The sequence below is a fragment of the Biomphalaria glabrata genome, chromosome 2, assembly GCF_947242115.1.
Source record: "Biomphalaria glabrata chromosome 2, xgBioGlab47.1, whole genome shotgun sequence".
Taxonomy (NCBI): domain Eukaryota; kingdom Metazoa; phylum Mollusca; class Gastropoda; family Planorbidae; genus Biomphalaria; species Biomphalaria glabrata.
The window spans coordinates 9,016,633-9,037,385 of record NC_074712.1 but is presented as its reverse complement, the minus strand read 5'-3'; the positions used below and the strand labels follow the sequence as shown (position 1 = coordinate 9,037,385).

At 32.9% G+C, this 20,753-nt stretch overlaps 2 protein-coding genes and 1 long non-coding RNA gene across 3 annotated transcripts; 1 reads left to right on the top strand and 2 right to left on the bottom strand.

Moving 5' to 3' along the window:
* Nucleotides 1-124: 124 nt before the first annotated feature.
* LOC106063190 (methionine-R-sulfoxide reductase B1-A-like) lies at nucleotides 125-15,293 on the top strand. Its single transcript, XM_013221495.2, has 4 exons — nucleotides 125-300; nucleotides 9,125-9,267; nucleotides 9,447-9,561; nucleotides 10,740-15,293. The coding sequence occupies exons 1-4, from the start codon at nucleotides 246-248 to the stop codon at nucleotides 10,772-10,774; spliced, it is 348 nt and encodes a 115-aa protein (XP_013076949.1). The 5' UTR covers nucleotides 125-245; the 3' UTR covers nucleotides 10,775-15,293.
* Nucleotides 2,479-4,519, bottom strand: LOC129924471 (uncharacterized). Its single transcript, XR_008776406.1, has 2 exons — nucleotides 4,039-4,519; nucleotides 2,479-2,631 (listed from the first exon to the last, which is right to left on the bottom strand). It is a non-coding gene; the product is annotated as an uncharacterized LOC129924471 (long non-coding RNA).
* On the bottom strand, nucleotides 15,290-20,390 carry LOC106066219 (ribonuclease P protein subunit p21-like). The gene is made up of 4 exons (XM_013225194.2): nucleotides 19,969-20,390; nucleotides 16,110-16,210; nucleotides 15,534-15,616; nucleotides 15,290-15,437 (listed from the first exon to the last, which is right to left on the bottom strand). The coding sequence occupies exons 1-4, from the start codon at nucleotides 20,032-20,034 to the stop codon at nucleotides 15,295-15,297; spliced, it is 393 nt and encodes a 130-aa protein (XP_013080648.2). The 5' UTR covers nucleotides 20,035-20,390; the 3' UTR covers nucleotides 15,290-15,294.
* Nucleotides 20,391-20,753: the final 363 nt, after the last annotated feature.

Genomic DNA, 20,753 nt, shown 5'->3' with positions numbered 1-20,753 from the left:
GTAATGTCTGAATTATATAACATAATGATGCCAAACTAAATCTTAAAAAGTAAGTTTATCCCCATGAGTGAACAACTCTGGTTAAAATAAAAATAGATCTCTTCTAGATTCGTTTTTTTTAAATATAAATAAATCTAAGATCTAGATTCTAGTCTATGTGTAGAGTCTAGATGATATTATATCTAATATCTAGATCTAGAGTAAAGACAGTCTAGACCTGGATACAATACATCTAGATCTGAATAATGTCATTTTGCTCCTGGTCAAAGGCTGAATATTTCAGGGATCATTTTGAAGCAGGTAGACTATGACTAGATGTAGAGTAACTTACATCTATCCATTCTATCGAACACCTTCGTTTTAAAGACCAACTGAAGAGGTTTTGGGGTCAGACGCGGAAACCGGTGTTATACTTTTTTTTAGATTCATAATGCTTAAAAAAACATACATACGAAATTGTAGACCTATATTCTTTGTAATTATTTAGATATAAGCAATTTAATGTGAGTTTTAGGGACTATTAAATTTCACAATCTCGAAGCCATTCGAGATCAGTATTTCCCAGACAACCAAGGTCGATGACGTAGTTTAAGGGAAATTAGGTCAAATTTTTCAGTTTATGGCTCAGCGTATTTCCCTATTCCTTTTTACAGGAATGCTAGTTTCTAAAAACAAAGGCGACTAAAACACGCCAATTTATAAAAAGTGGATGTTAGAGTTGGGGAAATTAGGTCAAATCACGCAATGTATGGCTTTGCATGTTAGATCTACTGTTTGTCGGCTTATTCTTGATCTAGTCAAGCGAACAGCGTTTCAGCCCACGCAGTACCGCGAGCCTCAGTTCACATGTTTCGTTTTAGTCAAGTTACGCAATTTATGGCTTATGTTACTGCTTCAGGCTTTTTCTAGCTCTAGATCTACTGCTTTTGATCAAGAGCAGAGTTCTTTTCTCAGATCATTAATGATGTACGAAGTAGACCTAAATTTAGATCTAAATCCAATTAGATGAAGTCTAGATCTAGTAATAGTAGTATTGGATATTTAGAGATAAGACCTATCTATTTAGACATCCGATCGAGGTGCTGGGCCTAGACCTAGAAAAACAAAGTTTAAAATTATATACTCTATCTATACACTTAATAGTGATTATTAACCTATAGTCGTCCGTAAATAGGCCCAATATGGGAAAAAAACAATTATTACAATGTGAATGTTGAGCTCATTCAATGTAGTTATTGTAGTATACGATTCTATTTAGTTTGAATCTAGAGTCACAACCCCGTACAACACTAGGCAAATAGCTTAAACTTAAAAGTAGTCTGATTTAGATCTACTAGTAAAAAAAAGTACTAGATCTAAATTTCTAAAAAGTAATCTATAAGGCAAAAATTAGACCTAGATCTACCAATTCTATAATATTATTAATATACGAAATATGGATTTTATTACACTCTTATTTAAATATATTCGTACCGTATATTCGGGCCTATATACTTACATAGTTCTATAAATATATATCTAAAAATTAAAGAGTTTTCATTTATCTCACGCTTGACTCATTTGTTGATTGGAATAGAATCATTACATTATTAGATAGTTAAGTTAGCAAGTTAATCTGTAACTGTAGGTAACAAAGTTTTAAATTGTGTTTAGACTATAAATGAAAGAGATTATCCTACTGGAGAAGGAGTTGTCGTTTTTTTCTTTTCTCTGGGAAGTCAGGGAAGTGGAAAATAAATTATAGTATCAATATAATGTTAAGTAATGCATATAGGCTACTGTTGATGTAATTATGCAACTCATTTTATTAAATTTTAGTAACCCAATTATTGCCAGTTAATCACTGAATATATATATATATTTTTATTGTTATTAAAAAATGCAGAGCTATACATAATTTAAAGTGTTTAATAAATAAGGCTGGCAGTCGAGTCGAAAGATTAATGAGAAATGCAGTATTTTCCATGGCTACGCAGCCCCAGCTGCAAACTACATATTTTGCCGCGTCCAGCGAAGACATAACCATATTCAGCTGGTGGTCAATTTAAATGTTCTTTATGACGTCTACGTCTTCCCTCATCAGTGGATTTTCTTTTGGCCTCTAATATGTATTCCACGTTGCAATTTCTAATAAATAGCATCATTCGAAGAATGAGATCCAACTTATTTTAAAAAAATGTAACCCCTTTACAGATCAAGTCATCATTGCAATGGACATTCAGATCTGCATTAACATAAAAATGATCAAAATTTGAATAGGTTTCGAAACGCCGAAAGTTGTGTGGTTTGCATTCCGAACTGTCTTCTCTGTGGTCTCAGGTTCAAACATTGACCACTGCCATTAACTAACATCCTGCTGGAGTTTTGGGCTATGACTTAATAATATTAAATCCTGATTCGAAACTTTGTCTAAACCTAGCAAGTGAAAAGGAACATACTAAAATATTGTTGTGTGTATAATGAAGAACTCTATTAAAATGTGATTTTGTATTTACATTTATTGGTATTTATTATATAAAATAAAATTGTAGAATGTTTCTGTGATTTGTTTCACAGGGAATATTGTATTTCCAAAATGATGAAAGATCCATCTAGTAAACTTGTCTGTATGCCACATGTCATATATGTTTTCTGTAAAATAGATTTTTAAAAATTTATTTATTAACATTTATACTTAATTATGTATACATTATATATAGAACTAGTGGTTATATATATATATATATATATATATATATTATATATGTTATACTGATTATCTGATCTAACATCAACATCTAACTCTTATTGTTCTTAATAATAATAAATTACTCTACTCTAGGTCTAGGCAATCTAATATATATAAGACCAGGGTCAGTCTTAAGCCACTGCAACCTATGCGGTCGCAGTGGGCCCTGCACTTTCATAGGCTTCGTGCTAATTCTAGGTGTAATAGTTAAATTGCAATATATATATATATATCGGTATATATTAAACCTGGAAATCTCATAAAAATCTCCTGAAAAATAGACAAAATTATGGGTGTCATTCATTCTGGAAAACGCTAATCCTACGCGAGATAAACGAAATAAGACATTGTCAGCTTTCATGTACTAAAATGTAATAATCAGGCAAATTTTCACGTTAATCAGAAGTTTCCATACTTTATTTACTTTAATAGAGTGACTGGCATTTTAATATGCCATAGGTTGCAAAGTTTGTAAAGTAAAGTTAATTTGATCGTAATCTTGTACTTAGTAAAGATTTAATAAAATTCAAAGTCAAATTTTTTTTAAATACGAAATCTTAATTTTCACTTATTATCCTTATTCCCACCCAGACTAGGCCCCGCGCAATCAGTTTCACATAGGGCCCCGCAATCGTTAGGACCCGCCCTGTTTAAGTTTAAGACTTAAAGAAATGTCACATGTGTTTAGTAAAAATCTGTATTTTATATTACCAATATAAATGATGACTTATCATTTTTTTAGATCTAAAGTTTAGCCTTATTAATAAGTATAGTAAGGGCTAGTAAAGAGTATAAATATATTCTAGATAGATTTAGCTTAGGCTTTAGGTTTAGTCCTTGACTATTATAATATTATATTTATATCTATGAATAATCTTTATGCTATTGCTAGGACACTACTCACTAGGTCTTACTATTACAGAGCAGAGATATACAAATTCAAGCATTAAAAAATGTTGGCGACTGGGCTTAGACTTAACATAGAGGCTAGTCTAGATTACTCTAGATCTACTTAAATTAGTTAAATCTACTAGTTTATAAACTATTACTAGTATTACTAGTAGTAATACTACAATTAGTACAATAATACAAGTCAAGTATTTATAAACTAGATCTAGATCTAGTGAGTGACTAGTAAAAGTGTTAGAAGCCAAGAAGGCCTAGCTAGAATTAGAGATATAGAAAATAATATAGAATAGATAGATAGATCTAACCATTTAGTTTTGTTATAATAAAAATTATAATAGACTAATAGTATACTATTAGTATACTAGTACTATTAGACTTAGTATAGTCTAAGTATAGTATACCTAGACCTAGATGATCTACTAGTACTTGATGATACTAGAGACTACTACTAGAGTAGACTAGATCTAGATCTATGATGATCTAGTGACAATCTAGTGACTAGTCCTATTATAATCTATCTATAATTATATTAATTCAATAGTCTGCTCTATAATATATTTTGAAAAAGTAGAAGAGTTCTCTTCAGGGCATTTTGGTGCATCCCATGATAAGTATCATTTAAAATTGTTGGACAGCAAGATTTAGATAAGTTTATCATCTGAATCGCTATCAATAACGTATCCAGCCATGTCTATTTTTATTTACATTTTCTCAGTCCATTACAATACGTCACTTCCGGTTTCGGCCATTGAAGCTGATTTTCAAATCTCGTTATTTTTTACACTTTCAAATTACTTTTTCTAATATAAATACGCTTTTCTAAAATCTCAAATTTTTAGGAACTAACTTTGATGCTATCTACTATCTAAATCAATCGCTATCTCAATTTTGAAAAAAACCTCTTCAGTTGGTCTTTAAGGTACTTATCGAACACCCCATTGTATTTTTTAAAATTCTCCTTTATTTCGATGATTATAAAGAAACTAGTCCATTCTTATTGTGCATCGTCCATTTCTTTGTAGTTAAGTTATAATTAGTTTCATTTTCACCCGAGGATCATTTTTTTTACTTATATTCAAAGTGCATTGGTAATATTGGTATAAAGTTTTCACATTTTTTGAACTCTTGGGAAGAGTGGAGTGAGTCTCGGGTTAAGGGTATTAGCAGTTTTTATATAAGCAATCTCAGCTTCGTAAGATATCGAACGCCATTTTAATGTTAAAAATAAACATCAAAGGGATATAACCCAAAGAACACAAAATATTTAAATTATATATTTTTTAATTGTTATTTTTAAAAATAATGTAATGCAAAGTACATATATAAATTACCCATGTGTAACAATTTGTATCAGCTATTTGTGGTTTACCGTAAATGTGCTATATTTTTCTAAGTAAATAGATTTACATCGATATGCACTAAATGTACCCATTTTAAAAGCTTGATTTTATGACACATATATTATAGTTTGATGCTATTATCATGGTTGTGCTACTATAGGTGCAAGGAATATAAAATATAACACAGGAACAATGAATGTAGAATATATCCAGTTGTGTTTTTTTTCTTCAGATGCCCCATTCTATTAACTTCTGAATTATGTGTTATAAACCAATACCTAGCGCATGTGCTTGATGTGAAGAGATATTAATAAAACGAAAGGGCTAAGGGGGAGGTATAGAATATAGATATGGTATTTTGAAATAGAAATGTCTTTGGTAGGTAAAAAAAAGGGGGGGGGGAGAGAAACAGTCCAGACACTGTATCAAGAGATCATCAATAATTGATCGACCATTAAAATGTGACGTCAGCCTCAAATACATAGTCAGTTGTGCTTCTCGATCTAGACGTGTGGCGCAGGGTCTAAAAAAATTATATATAAAGTACCATATACCATAAAGTATGATAAAGCTCATAATGCGCTACAAAGACACTCCTTTGAAACATCACAAATACACAAAATAATAACAATAACACAATTAACCACTCTCTTATTCTGCCTACACCCCCTTACGCAATTCCACTCTCCAACATTCACACTTTTTCAGTGCAAAGTAACAACGTAAATTTCAAGACTCAATCCAAACGCAGCCACCAGACTAACACACAACAAAAAAAAAAAGGTCAGTGACAGCCCAACACACAGGTGTAAACCTGGCCACCAACGCAGTCCCAAAACATTGTTCAAGTTGTAGTAAGAACAATGTTGAGGGGAAAGGGGAAGGAGCCATCATTCGAGTACCTATGGTCAAGCCGCTAATTAGGTCACAAAAACTAGGCGTGATAGATATATAGATATGTTGTTTGTGTGTGTGTGACAAATACTAAGCGTGCTCTAAAATACAGTGGTTTTTTTTGGTCAACCAGGTGGTTTAGGGAGGGCGGATCTATCTACATCTATAGGTAACACAGCTCGCAAGCTACCATAGCTTTTCAGCACCCCCCCCTTCCCCGCCCAGATCGAAAAATATCTAGCACTGACTTTTGGGCTGTTACATACACTGAGCGTGCTAGATCGGCGGCTAGTTACGTAGGGCCGCGTACCGTATGTTTTGTTTTTAGGTCAACCAAGTAAACTGTTGTGTCCTGCAATGACTTGGGGAGGATTATCTATTGGCTACCAAAGCTTATTAGGCTCTCCCTCAAATAGATAATATCTGGATTTAATTTATTAATGGCCTTAATAGCTTAGACCTAAATAAGTACTACGGTAATGCGTTGCTGGGCTTAGCACCGTCATTTTCTAAGCAGAGCTGATCAGTGATAGATTATACTTATAGATTCCTTCGATGTGGACCATGTGAAAATGACTAAAATCTGTCTGTCTTGACATGGCGTAAAAAGAAAATGATATAAATAAAAAAAAATATAGATTATAACACTTTTGAAACACCATACTTTTCACAAAATTTTAAGATTATAACACTTTTAAAACACCATACTTCTCATTTGTTCGATAAGTTCTTAATATGTTCGATAAGATAAGATAAAGGTAAAAAAGTGTTCGATAATTTAAGCTTTTGAAATCATCGACCTGACTCACTTTAACATCAAATATAAGTTTAACTTTGAGTAGTAATAGAATAAAACATGTCTACTTTTTAAGAAAAATGGATGAGGAGTTCATAGATATAATCAGTTTTTTTCTAGGTCTAATTTTTACGGAGATACACAAATTCAAACATAAAAAATGTCGGCGAATGAGCTTAACTTGTTCGATAAACGTAAGTTACTGTATATAAAGATAACATATAAAGATTATGGGTTATAATTATAACTCGCCCAGTGTGCAGCCGAACATTCCGGGCTCACATAGGTCTCACCAGCCACATGAGGAGGCATAAAACCCCAGTGCAAAGCCCTCAGCCCCCTGGATGACAAAGTGGTCATCATCGAACCACGATGGACGAACTATATATATATAGATCTATTTTTATATAGAGAGAATATAGATCTAGAGGATTCAGTTAGGCAAGAATGGCTATCCTAACCTGTACTATACTACAAAAGATCATCTGTATTAGAAATTTATTAAATTAATAAACAAAAAACACAAACATTCAACACACATCTAATCATGTAAACATAAAATAAGTCTCTATATAAAGAGTAGTTTATGCTATTCGGACACCTATAGGCCCAAATTTGAAAGTTTGACTTTGACAGTGCATTATTGACAATGGTTCGACATAGAAAAGAAAATGAAGTATCAAAATGTTCTTTAGTTACAGTTAATATATAGAATTAAAATCTGAGTTTATTGATGCCTAAATATAGAGACTGTCTGAAATAAATTTATGGTGTCCAGAATCAACTAATGTGGGTCAAATTTTTCTGAATTAAATGAAAACACATGGCCTCTTTGACCTTGAATATTATAAAAAATATAGGTTAGGGGTACAAATATAAGTTGTCATCCTTATTCTCCTTAAACTAAAGAAGATTTTGATACTTATTGGTGTCCGAATAGCATAAACTACTCTAGTACTAGAGTAACTAGTGTCAAGTAGAGTGAGATCTAACATCTATCATTTAGAAATAAATAGAATCTAGAATCTTCAAAAAAGAAGATGATTACGTCCTACACGTTAAATGATTGGGTAATAACTTAAATAACTAGAGTAGATTCTATCTATTAGATCTAGTCAATCTAGAGTCTAGATCTGTACATCATAGTATATGTAAAAAAAATTATAAATAAGTTCAGAGTTGAACAGAAGAAAAGAATCAAGTTATAACAAACAATATGTATAGAATATCATCATGTTATAAATTTCTAGATCTATAGTATAATTTAGGTATCTAGTGGGAAGCGTGGTCGAGAGGCTAAGTGCGCTTGAACTTGGCTTGGCTATCTAGAAGGGGGCTCGAGGTTCGACACCCGACTCAGGCAGAGTTGTGTTTACTGAGTGCCTAAAGGCAGCACGGAAAACCAACTCTTAGATACCCCCCCCCCCCCCCCCCACTGGTCCACAAATGAGATTGGACCAAAGCACTCTGAGCATGCTATAAGCATGAAAGTAGCATTATATAAAAGCTATAAATATATATATATATCTATATAAGTTTCTATTCACTTGACTCAAAACTACTGAAGAGAAGAAATCAAAACTTTCCAGTAATGTGATTCTTCTTGTTTTCTGACAGACTGTTTTTTGCATATATTACACAAAAAAAAGTTTGCAACAAGACTTCTTACAAATAAAATCCTTTTGGATTTGAGTTAGGGCCTGAGGGGGGCTAAAATCATCTTTGGCATAGGCTCATGACATAAACCCTGCTGTTGTTCATAATGATAATGCACTTATGTCACAATACAGGTCAAGAATTTGTGGCTTCCCAGACCTGTTGAGATGGAATTCAGCAAGTCTGGACAGTTGAAAACAATGGTTTCTTTTTTCCCCCTGCTGTGGGGGCACAGTGTCAGTGAGAAGAACTTTGGCCTCAATCAATTTAACAACAGAACATTTGTCTGCCCTGCACTGTGCTATATTAGCTTGTTCATGCCAAGGCAGCCTCTACCTTGAAAGACCCTGCTGGCTTTTTTAGACTTGTTCCAGCACTCAAATCATTTTAAATTCTATTTTTATTGTTCAGATTGTTGCCCAGAGCATAATGGAAACTCACAGGCTGCTCAGTAGTTGGTGTTGGCCCTCCCAGGTGGGCCAAGGAGTCTGCAACAATGTTTAATAATAATAGAGATCTATCTATAAATAAATTTACCTAACTTTAGATTTTGAATTTCTGTTGAGGACTGTCTCTGATTTAGGAAGTTTACAAACTATATATACATTTATAATAAAATTTATAATAGATGAGAGTAGATCTATTAATTTCACTGGATCAATATGTGCAGGATTATTTGAACCAAAGACAATATTTTTATAATCTGTGTAGCAGAACAGCACATATTAAATAATAAATGTATTGGTCTATTTAAAGAAAACAATTAAAGTTTATATTTTGGTGTATATGTCTATATTACAGGCATCTATGTTTGTGCCAAATGTGGAAATGAATTATTTAACAGTGAAGCTAAATATAAACATGCAACACCATGGCCAGCCTTCACACAAACTATAAATCCTGACAGTGTGCGCAAGACTCCAGAATCATCTACTGCTATTAAGGTAGCTATTGTAGGGAAGCTTTTTTTCCCTTTATCATTAGTTACATGTATATTATTGGTATGAACATAAATGTGGACACTTGGGCAGGGGAGAGACAGCCAATATAAAAACACATTAAGTATTTTCAATTCTATTCAGTTGTATATATTTATACACATTCATTTTTTTTTTCTTCTTAGCTTACTTGTGGACAATGTTTTAACAATCTTGGCCATGAGTTTATTGGTGATGGTCCTACGCCAGGAGTCTCAAGGTTTTGAATCTTTAGTTCATCTTTAAAATTTAAACCTTCAGGTAATTAAATTATTGTTCTTATTTTATTGTTATGTCTTTATGGAACATTTCTTCTTCTCTAGTAGCTCTATGAAGTCTTATTCTGGAGTTGCATATTTGTGAGTTTGGGGCTGGCAGTACATCTCTCCACAGAACCTGGTCAAGAACTAGTTCCTACCCAACAAAATAAGTTATGTCCAATGTTTTTATCAAAACAAGTCCTTGTTTAGTGCCCTTGATTTCAAATAGTATTACTCTTCTTAAGATATGATTTGGGATCCTGATGGCTTAGCGGTGAAGGGTTTGGTTTTTGACCTGAATGATCTCAGGTTCAAATCTTGATGAAGATTGGGATTTGAATTTCTGGAATTTTAGAATTCCCCATGAGTCCACCCAATTTTAATGGGTACCTGACAAAAGTTGGGGAAAGTAAAGGCAGTTAACCATTGTGCTGGTCACATGACACCCTTGTTAACCTTCTAACAGATGACCTTTACATCATCTGCCCTATAGATCACAAGGTCTGAAAGGAATACTTTACTTTTCTTTTTTAAAAAAAGATATGACTTATTTATATAGGTATGACTTACATATGTATCTATAACCAATTTTGAGCTATTGGACATTTCTGTTAGAAAACACTTTTGTCTATATACTAAGCCTTCCACTATGTCTCATGTCTCTGTTTTTATATCTTCTACATGATTGCTTTCCCTTTACACACAGTAATACTGACATTATCTACTCGACCATCTCGACATTGCTATTCAAGTCACAATGTGGCTGTTGTTATTGTGTTAACCCACCATTCTGTCACTTTACACTTAATATTTTTCCAGTTGCACACTTACAAACAGTTTTTTTTTTAATCTATTGAGATATTGTGACCAGTCAGGTTAATATTTGTGTTGCATGGCAAAAGAAGGCAAAGTTGTAAAATTGATTTAGAGTAAATAGAAATTGCAGATTTACTTACTATGCAATCCCTACTCAGTAAAAGTCTTGCCTTTAACCAGGGCCAGATTTAAGGAAGAGCAGGCGGGGCTACACCCAGGGGGGTTCCATAACAACATACTTTGAAATACAAGTGTCTAAAAACATAATTGGAAATACAATTGTATAACCAAACTTTGAAAAATAGCAACACTCTAAAAGACTTTGATCTATATATAACATTATTCAGAATTTTTTTGTTTCAGAAATGGCTGAAAATAAAGAAGAGACCAAGTCTTAAATAAAATGAGAACATTACTGCAGAAATAATTTAGATATTTATAATGTGTAAATATTTTTTAACATAAGCTTTTAATGAATGACATGTATTGGTGCTAGCCAGGACAGGAAAGCCATTACATTGAAATACCTAAAAAGTTTGTGTTCTAAAATATTTTCACTATAACCATATAACAAGTTTGTTTATCATTTGAAAAAAAAAATTATGAGAAAGTTTGAAGCCATTAATATTATTGCTTATTTTATTCTACATGAGGTATTTTAGTTGTTTTTTTTTAGAAATCTGAAGTATTTCCATTGGTGACATCAGTGCTTTTTTTTTTTTGTAAAAAAAATAAATAAAAAATAGGTGCCTGTACTAGTGATGGATTGCCTAACTGTTAACTACTAATAAATTAATAATAAACGTTAAAATACAAGAAAAGTAATAATTTTTTACCTAAATAAAAAAATGGGTGTGTACCATCACAAAAAAAGCACTGGGTGACAGAAAAAAAATAGCCAAACTTAATTGCATTTATTTATTTTTTGTTGAAGTTTACAATGCGATCTAACTAGAACTTCACTTATTGGTTATTTTGACCTTGATTTTATTAAATACACTTTTTATTTATATAGATAGTGTAATGTATAAGAGTTGTCTGAAGACTTTGTTCTACTTTTTAAAAATTCATAGAATTTATTTGTACACTGTTTTGTTATTTTGTTCTAATTAGTGTTGGTATATAATATAAATAAAGGTGTGGTAGGGTGGCAGAGTGGTTAAATGTTTGCTTCCTAACCAAGGGTTCTTGAATTTGAATCCTGTTGACACCATTAAGTCCACCCAACTCAAATGGATACTGAACATTAGTTGGGGAAATAAGGGCAGTTTTTTGTTGTGCTGGCCACTTGACAACCTTGAAAACCATCAGCCATAGCAACAGATGAGCTTTACATCATCTGCCACCCCATAGAACGTAAGGTCTCAAAAGGATACCTTTACTTGATATATAATAAATAAAGGGTTCACAGAAAACCAGTCTTGTTGCTTATGTAATCTACTCTCTATTGTAGCTTCATGTCATTTAATAATGTTCAGTCTGTCATTATTTGTAGAACAAAAAAAAAAGTATAGTCCCATTAAAATAACAATCTTTAAAAAACTAAATTCATAATAAAAGAAGTAAAAAATTATATTATGCCACTGAACAGGTTAATGGTGCATTGGCGCTTTTTAAAAATTCTATTACCAATTCTGACTCTTCCTTTCCATCAAAGAAATATTTATTTTTACATCCATCCATCCCATCCCAGTGGCGCTACAGCCCATAGAGGGCACATCTCTCCATTCTGATCTATTAAGTGCTTTACATCTCCATGCACAGACTTTTAGCTGTTGTAGATCTGCCTCTATGTCATCAAGCCATTCGTGGTCTGCCTTTGGGGCGCCTGCCTTTTGGTTTTTGTTGTTGAACAATCTCTGCTTCTCTGTTCTCTGGCATTATTTCGAGGTGACCTGCCCAATGTAATCTGCTCCCTTTCTTTTTACATAATATGCTGAAAGGAGCTTAACATTCTGTAATTCTTTGAATGGGCGTAGAGAATTAATAAATTTATGCCATAACTCTTTGAACATTTATTTAGTATATTGTATCAGTGTACCCCATATAACTTAGCCTACAGAGAACACCAATATTTGGTTTGAGAACTAGGCTCTAAGGTTAGTGATTATGATTATAAATTAAGAGTGACCAATTAATATAGTCACATGTCTACAGATTTTATTTACAATGTAACTTAGAACATAGGCCTACTATTTTAATTGAATATACTGTATATTTTTTTTAACAAAATATTAAAACTTTTACATATCATTTACAACAATTGTAACATTTTCTTTGAATGTTACCTTTTATTATTTAATGATTTTAAGCCTTTTTGCCTGGTCATATTTACACAGTAACTTCTTGTTATTAATAAATTACTATTAAGAAAACTACAACTTTGAATTTTGTTCTTTTCTAAATTTTAATAAAAAATGTTTTTTATTTATGTTTTTAAATGTTGTTATTAAAATGTATTTTATTATGTATTTTTTAGAGTGTTCAAGAAAATAGCAGAAACTTTAGGCCTAAAAAAATACAGAGATAATAATTACCCATATTGTATTGAGATCTTAGAATACCAGTTGTTAGAAAAATACTTAAAAAGTAAGTGTTACAATGTTACCATTCCCATTTCCTGTGGAGAAATCAAACAGTAAATGTAAATAAGTAGTGATATGCTAAATACATTTAAAAGCTGAGAGTTTTGACTTATTGCTTCTATTTGATGTAGGGGATCCCTGTGGATGTCATTATTATCCTACACATACCATATCAAAGTTTATACTTCTCGTCAAGGCGGAGACAACTAGGTAGGATATAGCTTACAAACAATGTTATTTTCAAAGGCCATAGTGTGGTAAAAGTTGTGGAAATTTTTGAAAAGATAAGAACAGTTAGAATAATTATGATCATATATATATATATATTTATATATATATATATAGTTTGTCCATCGTGGTTCGATGATGACCACTTTGTCATCCAGGGGGCTGAGAGCTTTGCACTGGGGTTTTATGCCTCTTCATGTGGCTGGTGAGACCTATGTGAGCCCGGAATGTTCGGCTGCACACTGGGCGAGTTATAATTATAACCCATAATCTTTATATGTCAAACCTTCTTGCTTTGGCTTGGATTTTATAGAAAACACATTTTATTTCTGTAATAGTGTAATGAATAAGATTTGTCTCAAGACTTTGTTCTACTTTTTAAAAATTCATACATTTTATTTGTATACCGGTACTGTTTTTTAAAATTAATTTTGGTATATAAATATAGGTGCATTGTGGTGGCAGAGAGGTCAAATGCTTGGCTTCCTAACCAAGGGTCCTTGAATTTGAATCCTGGTGATGCTTCTGAATCCACCCAACTCAAATTGATACCCGACATTAGTTGGGGAAGTTAATTTGCTTGTGCAGGCCACATGACACCCCCGATGGTCATCTTCAGTTTATTTGTCAGTCTTTCTTGAATATTGGTGCTTCATTTTTAACATTGAGTTGTTTTATTTATTCCAATAAATGCTTGTTTCATCCATTCATATCGCCTTTATAAGCTTTGTTGTAATCCCACTTTGAACGTCCAAAGAAGAAATATGCAACTCTGGCCAAGAGAATTTCAAACATTGTACACCAATACAAATCAATGGATCTTCTGTACCTACAAAACACTCAAAAAATTTTTTACATTCCATCTATATAATATCTATAGATGTTGAATATTTAGATTTCTTATGACTTAAAATTTTTATTTAATGTGTACATTTTTTGTCTTGTATTTAACTTTATCTATCCCCTTGTCTATTAGACCGTTGGGGCACCATGCAAGATTTGTCTTGTATATAAAAATAAAGAGATGAAATATAGATGATTTCATAATTATTACAAGTATTGTATGCTGGATAAAAAGATAAGAGGATGAAATGACCAGGAACTGCATTGTCTTAACAATTTATTTTTTAAGTTGAATAAATACTGCATTGTGGCTGAGAGGTATAAAATCCTTGGCTACCCAGTAAGGGGACTTGAATTTGAATCCTGACGAGCTGAGTTGTGTTTTTTGAGCACCTAAAAGCAGCACTGAAACCTTCTCCCAGATATCCCTCACCCAGAAGTCCACAAGATTTGGACAATATGCACTGAATATGCTAAATCATGAAAGAGCCACTAAAAAAAAAAAAAAATTTCAAATTGCATGACATAAACTTTAACATTTACTGAAATTAGGCATTTAGAATCTCTTGTGTCAAGGTTCTATTCCAATTCCTATCACTAACAAAATAACTTTTAAGAATATGTCTCATGTACTTTGTAACTTGAGTAATGGAGGTAATAATTTAGTGTGTATGTTGGTGTCATTAGTCATGTAGTTTTCGATTCTGTTAGCATTTTTTCTTCTTAACAAATTTTATTGATATGATCATGTTTCTGAATGAATAGTTAACTTCCTTCATTTTTTCAAAGCTTAAATCAACTCACTCTGTCCATCTGTCCGATTTTGAACACATAATATTTCTCCTGCTTCATTTCTGGGATCAAGTTGAAACTTTTCACAATTATTTGTTGTTAATAACAAAACACTAATAAACAAAAAATTAACCTATTAATTAATTAAATAGTGGTAATAAATTAATTCTGTATGATAGTGACAATGGGAAATAAACCTTGTATTAAGAAGTGTGGATGTGTTCTTCCCATTAGATATAACCTTTTTTTTTCTTTTGAAGTATTTTTTCCATATTTGGCTTGTTTAAGTTCTTATAAGAGGTATTTCTCCCCCTACCCCGCAATTTGTCACTTTTTAATTTTTTGCATGGTCCTCCACATGGTAGCTAATAATTCTTTACTTCAATGTTATAAAATATGCTAAAAACAATGTACAATAAAAAATAACTGATCATAAAAAAAGATTAATAAAACAAATACTTAAAATATATTCAACTATTTTTAATTGCTTCTTTTTTATCTAGCAACCATGCCTCATCTTTATCTGGCCACAAGGAATAATTTTTTCTCCACATATAACGTTTGATATTTCCACATAGAAGGCATGTCACAACTGTATGCTTTTCACTTTGACCTACAAAATAAAAAGTAGAAATATTTAGATGTAATTTAACAGAACATGGAGATAAATCTACAATGTATAAAAAGACTGTTATTCAAAGCCACTCACTTCTACTTCGGATCCTACAAGTTTTTCCTGATACAAAGACTACATTACATTTCTTGCAATAAGTTCTTTTTATGCATGGATGTCTGAAATGTGAACAATGATAACTGCATGAAGTAAAGCAGGTTATACATTTTAAATCATATCAGCATTAGTACTATAATAATGTTCAGGGAATGTATTGAAGAAAAAATTAATTAATAGATTTTGTAGTTTACATGAGATTATATTAACATAGCAATCAGGTACATTATCTTTTTTTATTATTTACGTTAGTTATTTTATTTTTAAAAATCTTCATATTTTTAGATCAAGTAACACCTTTGTTTCCTTATTTGAAAAGAGTCCAGGAAAAGGATTGGGGGGGGGGGGGGAAGAGAATATAGCAAAGTTACTGTTTCAAAAATAAAAAAAAAACTAAATTTATTGCCATTCTGGACATTAGTTTTTTTCTCTGTTTTTAAAATACTTACAAAATAATAATAATAAGCTTTATTGTCTGTAAGAAATTTTGTCTTACACTTTTTGCATTACACCAAACAAACAAAAGTCGAACTCAAGTACATAATAACATCTTACATTCTAATGACATGCTTTTCCGCCACTGTTTTCATAGTGGATATGTAGTATCTACAGAGCTCAATATTTTTAGGATCTTGTTTTAGTACCATCTGTGCTGCCTGAATAGAAACACACAAAAAAATTTAAAAAAAAATTATGTGATGTTTGTCAACAGTAGTAACAATCATTAGTTTAGAACAATCATATTACAAGAATAACACAAATTAGAAAAAAATGTTTTTAATCTGTTTATCAAATTATTACTTCAATAAATTAAGAATAATAGTAGTTTAAACTGATCTATATAAGTTATGCAACATTTATTCACAATAAACTTCAAAAGAGTGATGTGGTGTGGTGGTCAAGTGGTAAACCCAACTCTAATGGGTACTGATACCTGACTTACATTGGGGGAAGTAAAGGCATAGGCAGTTAACTGTTGGCCATAGAACAGCCCAGGGGCGGACTGGCTGTATGGGCAAACGGGCAAATGCCCGGTGGGCCGGTACCCAATGGGCCGGTCTGGTAGCGACCAAAGAAAAAAAAATTAATGCAGACAACTTTTTAAAAAAGTGACAGCAGCAAGACACAACGGCCTGAGCACGTTTTCTTGTGTTTTTTTTACATTCTTATTTCAATTAATTTTGTTTGAAATTCAACAAGAATATAGTTTTAGGAATTACACTATACACTGTACGTATTATCATTTGTAAAATGTTAGACCGTATCTTCTGCTATGGATGAGCGGCATGGCCTTCAACACTACTTTGATGTCTTCAAGACTGTGTTTGGCCTGTTCATTTTGCTGGTCGGCATGGGCCTTTCATGGCAATCCTATTTTTGTTTTGCTCCTTCCCTTACCCGTTTTTTGATGGTTCCATGAAAGTTAACGAAAAAGAGGGATGGGAGAGGATAAGTTAGAAAACATTGATATAATGCGGCAAAAGGGGAGACAATTAGCTCTTTAACAAAACACATACACACAGCCGCGAAATTCCAAACCACCCAACTTATTCATTGCTCAATATGGGTATAAAGTTCTACTTTCTGCGATTTGAAAAGAAAAAGTAAGTTTCTTGTAGTTATAGATCTAAAAATACTACACTTAAGGCTTACAAAAAAAAAGTATTTAATTAAAACATAAATCTAGATCTAAATCAATTTTATACCGTTGTGATTAACGGGAAAACTTATGCTTAGTACGAAGTCGTTGATGATGAAAATTATTACAATAATTACAATAATTTATATAGCGCTGTCACATCCGATATTTAGAATCATTTATATTTTAAATAATATATTCATATACAAATCTCGTTTTTGAGAATGTACTACGACGAAGCAAGAGCTTTTCACATTTAATGGTACCTCTTTAACCGTTCTGCTTTCTCTTATCTTTTAAAGGAATATAGGCCTATATAGTTCATCCATCGTAGTTCGATTATGACCACTTTGTCATCCAGGGGGCTGAGGGCTTTGCACTGGGGTTTTATGTCTCCTCGTGTGGCTGGTGAGACCTATGTGAGCCCGGAATGTTCGGCCGCACAATAGGCAGGTTATTCCAGCTGGAGCTAGTGTCATTGGCCTTGTTTTCTTCTCTGGCGTTTTTTCTTCTGCCAGCTTTGTTCTCTTTTTCTCATCAACCTGTGCGCCGGTTTTCACAGCTCGACGTCATGATGCTCTGTCATGTGCCTCTGTCTCCCAGGTGGTTGGGTCTATGCTGAACGCCTTCAGAGAAGCTTTGAGGGTGTCCCTGAAGGGTTTTCTATGACCACCTTAAGAGCGCTTTCCTTCGCTTAGTTGGCCATACAAGAGTCGTTTAGGGATGCGGTGGTCTTCTATTCTGCACATGTGTCCTGCCCATCGCAGCTGGGACTGCATCAGGGTGTGTGGATGCTTTGCAGACCCGCTCTTTGAAGGACTTCAGTATCTGGTATTTTGTTTTGCCATTTGACATTCAGTATTTTTCACAGACATGTCACGTGGAAGTGATTCAGTTTCTTTGCATGTTAACTGTACACTATCCATGTTTCTGACGCATAGAGCAATGTAGAGGAGGACGACGGCTCGATAGACCCCTAGTTTTGTATTTGTGGTGATACCACTTTAAAGGAATGGGTTGTCAGGCAGGAAAACCAATGATTTAGCATATTTTAAGTCACAGATCAACATGCATGACTAGATTGACACGTGAAATGCGTAAAACCTAATTATTTTATTTTTTTGAAGAAACGTCTGTAATCTATAAGTACTACCAACAAGTTTGAAACTCATTAAGGCTGCTATTGTAGTGTTTATAGTTTTCAGACTACATACATGTAGATATATAAATAGAATACATTATGTAAGCCTACGAAAGCATACATGCAGTTTTCGATGCGTTATCAAACTTTATATATTTTGAATAGAATTAGGCTTACACCTATGATAAAACACACGGGCGTAGCCGAGAGGGGAGGAATTCAAGCCATCACTGGCCTCAGATCTCATTGTCTGAAAGGGAAACTTTACTTACTTCCCCAGTGCAGCCAACTTAAGCAAACTACAGTCACCAAATTTCATGAGCGTATCCAAAAGTGGTTTTGTGGTTCCCCCCCCCCCCCCCCCCTTCTTTTCCAATACAAAAGTAAAGCATTTTACCATTTTCTACCAGTCGATGGACTCCAGTGAATAGAAGATTAAGTTTTTGATATTTTTAGCGGAAGAGTAGCAGGCTAATTGCACTGTAGATACCTCAGAATATGCATTTTTTAAAGCTTAAAATAACGGAAATAATGCTTGGATCTGAGTGGGGGAGCCTACAGCGCTCCCCCAGACCCCTAGATGTCCCTTGGCGGTGTGTACTACCTTTCACTAATTATAGGAAGAGAGTATTCTAGAGTAGAAAAAAACGTTTAAATAAAAAAGAATAAAAGATAAGAATGTAATGAAGATTAATTACATATACACACACTAATATATATATATATATATATAAATTGCGGAGGGGGGGGGGGTAACCGAAAATATATGACATGCCTTTTGTGGGCCGGTTTAATGGTAATGCCCGGGCCGATTTTGATACCCAGTCCGCCCCTGGAACAGCCTACCATCTTAGATATAGTACACTATCTTTAAACTGTAGTTACTCTACTAGAACTAGACAATAGCACTAGATTGCATTGATTAAAGATAGATCCAGCGAGTCTAGTGGTACTAGATCTAGTCACTAGTCCTTTTTTTTTTCAAGTTAGAGCTTCTATTTTAAGGATAAACATAAGTTTGATTCAGATTAAAAATTAAGAGCTGCAGACTCAGACTGAAGAAATTTAGCAGATGACTCACTCAAACTCATTTAATCTAGATTTACCTATTTATATAAATTACATTTATATAATCTAGATTCTACTTACTAGTCTAGCAGATATTATATAGATAATATATAAATATAATTATATAATATATAAAAATATAGATCTTGATCTAGTTAGTAAGTTAGCATAAAAAAGTTTAAAAAGCATACAATTTTTTATTACATTAATAATATTACATTTAGAATTTAGATATAGAGAGTGAGCGAAATCCTAGACCTATCCCTATCTGAAGTTTCTGGGCTATCTGATTCTAGAGTAGATGTGAGTATAATGATGAACCATGATCATTATTTAATTATTATCATTGATGATTATGAATTATGTAATTATTTAAATTATGATCATAAATATTTTTAAATAATTATCATTATTAATATTATTATAATATCATATATTTGATATATGACTATGACTATTAACTTTTATTAAGAGTATTATTAATAAAAATTATGATTATAATTTTAAATTTATAAATTATATCCTTTCAACCTTTGCAATTAAATAACAAGAGAAAACGACGTAACCTGATATAAAAAGTTAACTCTTTGAAAAATCTCTTTATGTACAAATCTTGGTCCATCTTTCCCCATCACTAGGTTTTATTGGGTTGCTAATATCAACAAGAACTAGATCTAGATCTAGATAACTAGACTGTATACTGTATGACTGTATGGTGAAGTATGGAGCTCCAGCAAAAGTTTTATTTTTTAATTTCACATGGTAGTATTAAAAAATAAAAAGGCTGTAAGGATATGAAAGAAAAAAACTTAATTAAAGTGAAAGTGAATTTCTTCTTCTTCTTCAACTGTCAGGTAGAGTTGAGCCCTCGGCTCTTGGAACTTTAGGCCAGCAAAAGTGAACAAGAGCTCCCTCCACCGGCCTGAATGAGAACAGTGTACACTATTCTGTCTGACGGGTGGGTCAGACTCGCGGCAAGAGACCGCATACACTAAGACCTCCGCCACTTTCCTTTTCTATACCAGGCTAACTATGCGGGACACGCCATTTATGTAACGGCCCCTTGGGGAACAGCGCCTGGATTGTGACAAGGTTGTCGGAGCTTTTTTACAACTCCGCACAGTGCAGTGAGGATGCTCTCGCACCCCCTTAAGCACCTCCACGGGAGTCTTGTTTTGATACCCTTTAGCCTAATCGTTTCCTCTTACGATCGTTTCCACTATGAGGGCGCCACTATGAGGCAGGGTAGCATGCCCGGGTAAAGTGAACTTGATATGATCACTTTTGTTTTAAAATTAAATATGTAATCGGTTTAAAATGTTTTAATGTTGTTTTTTATAAGATATAGACT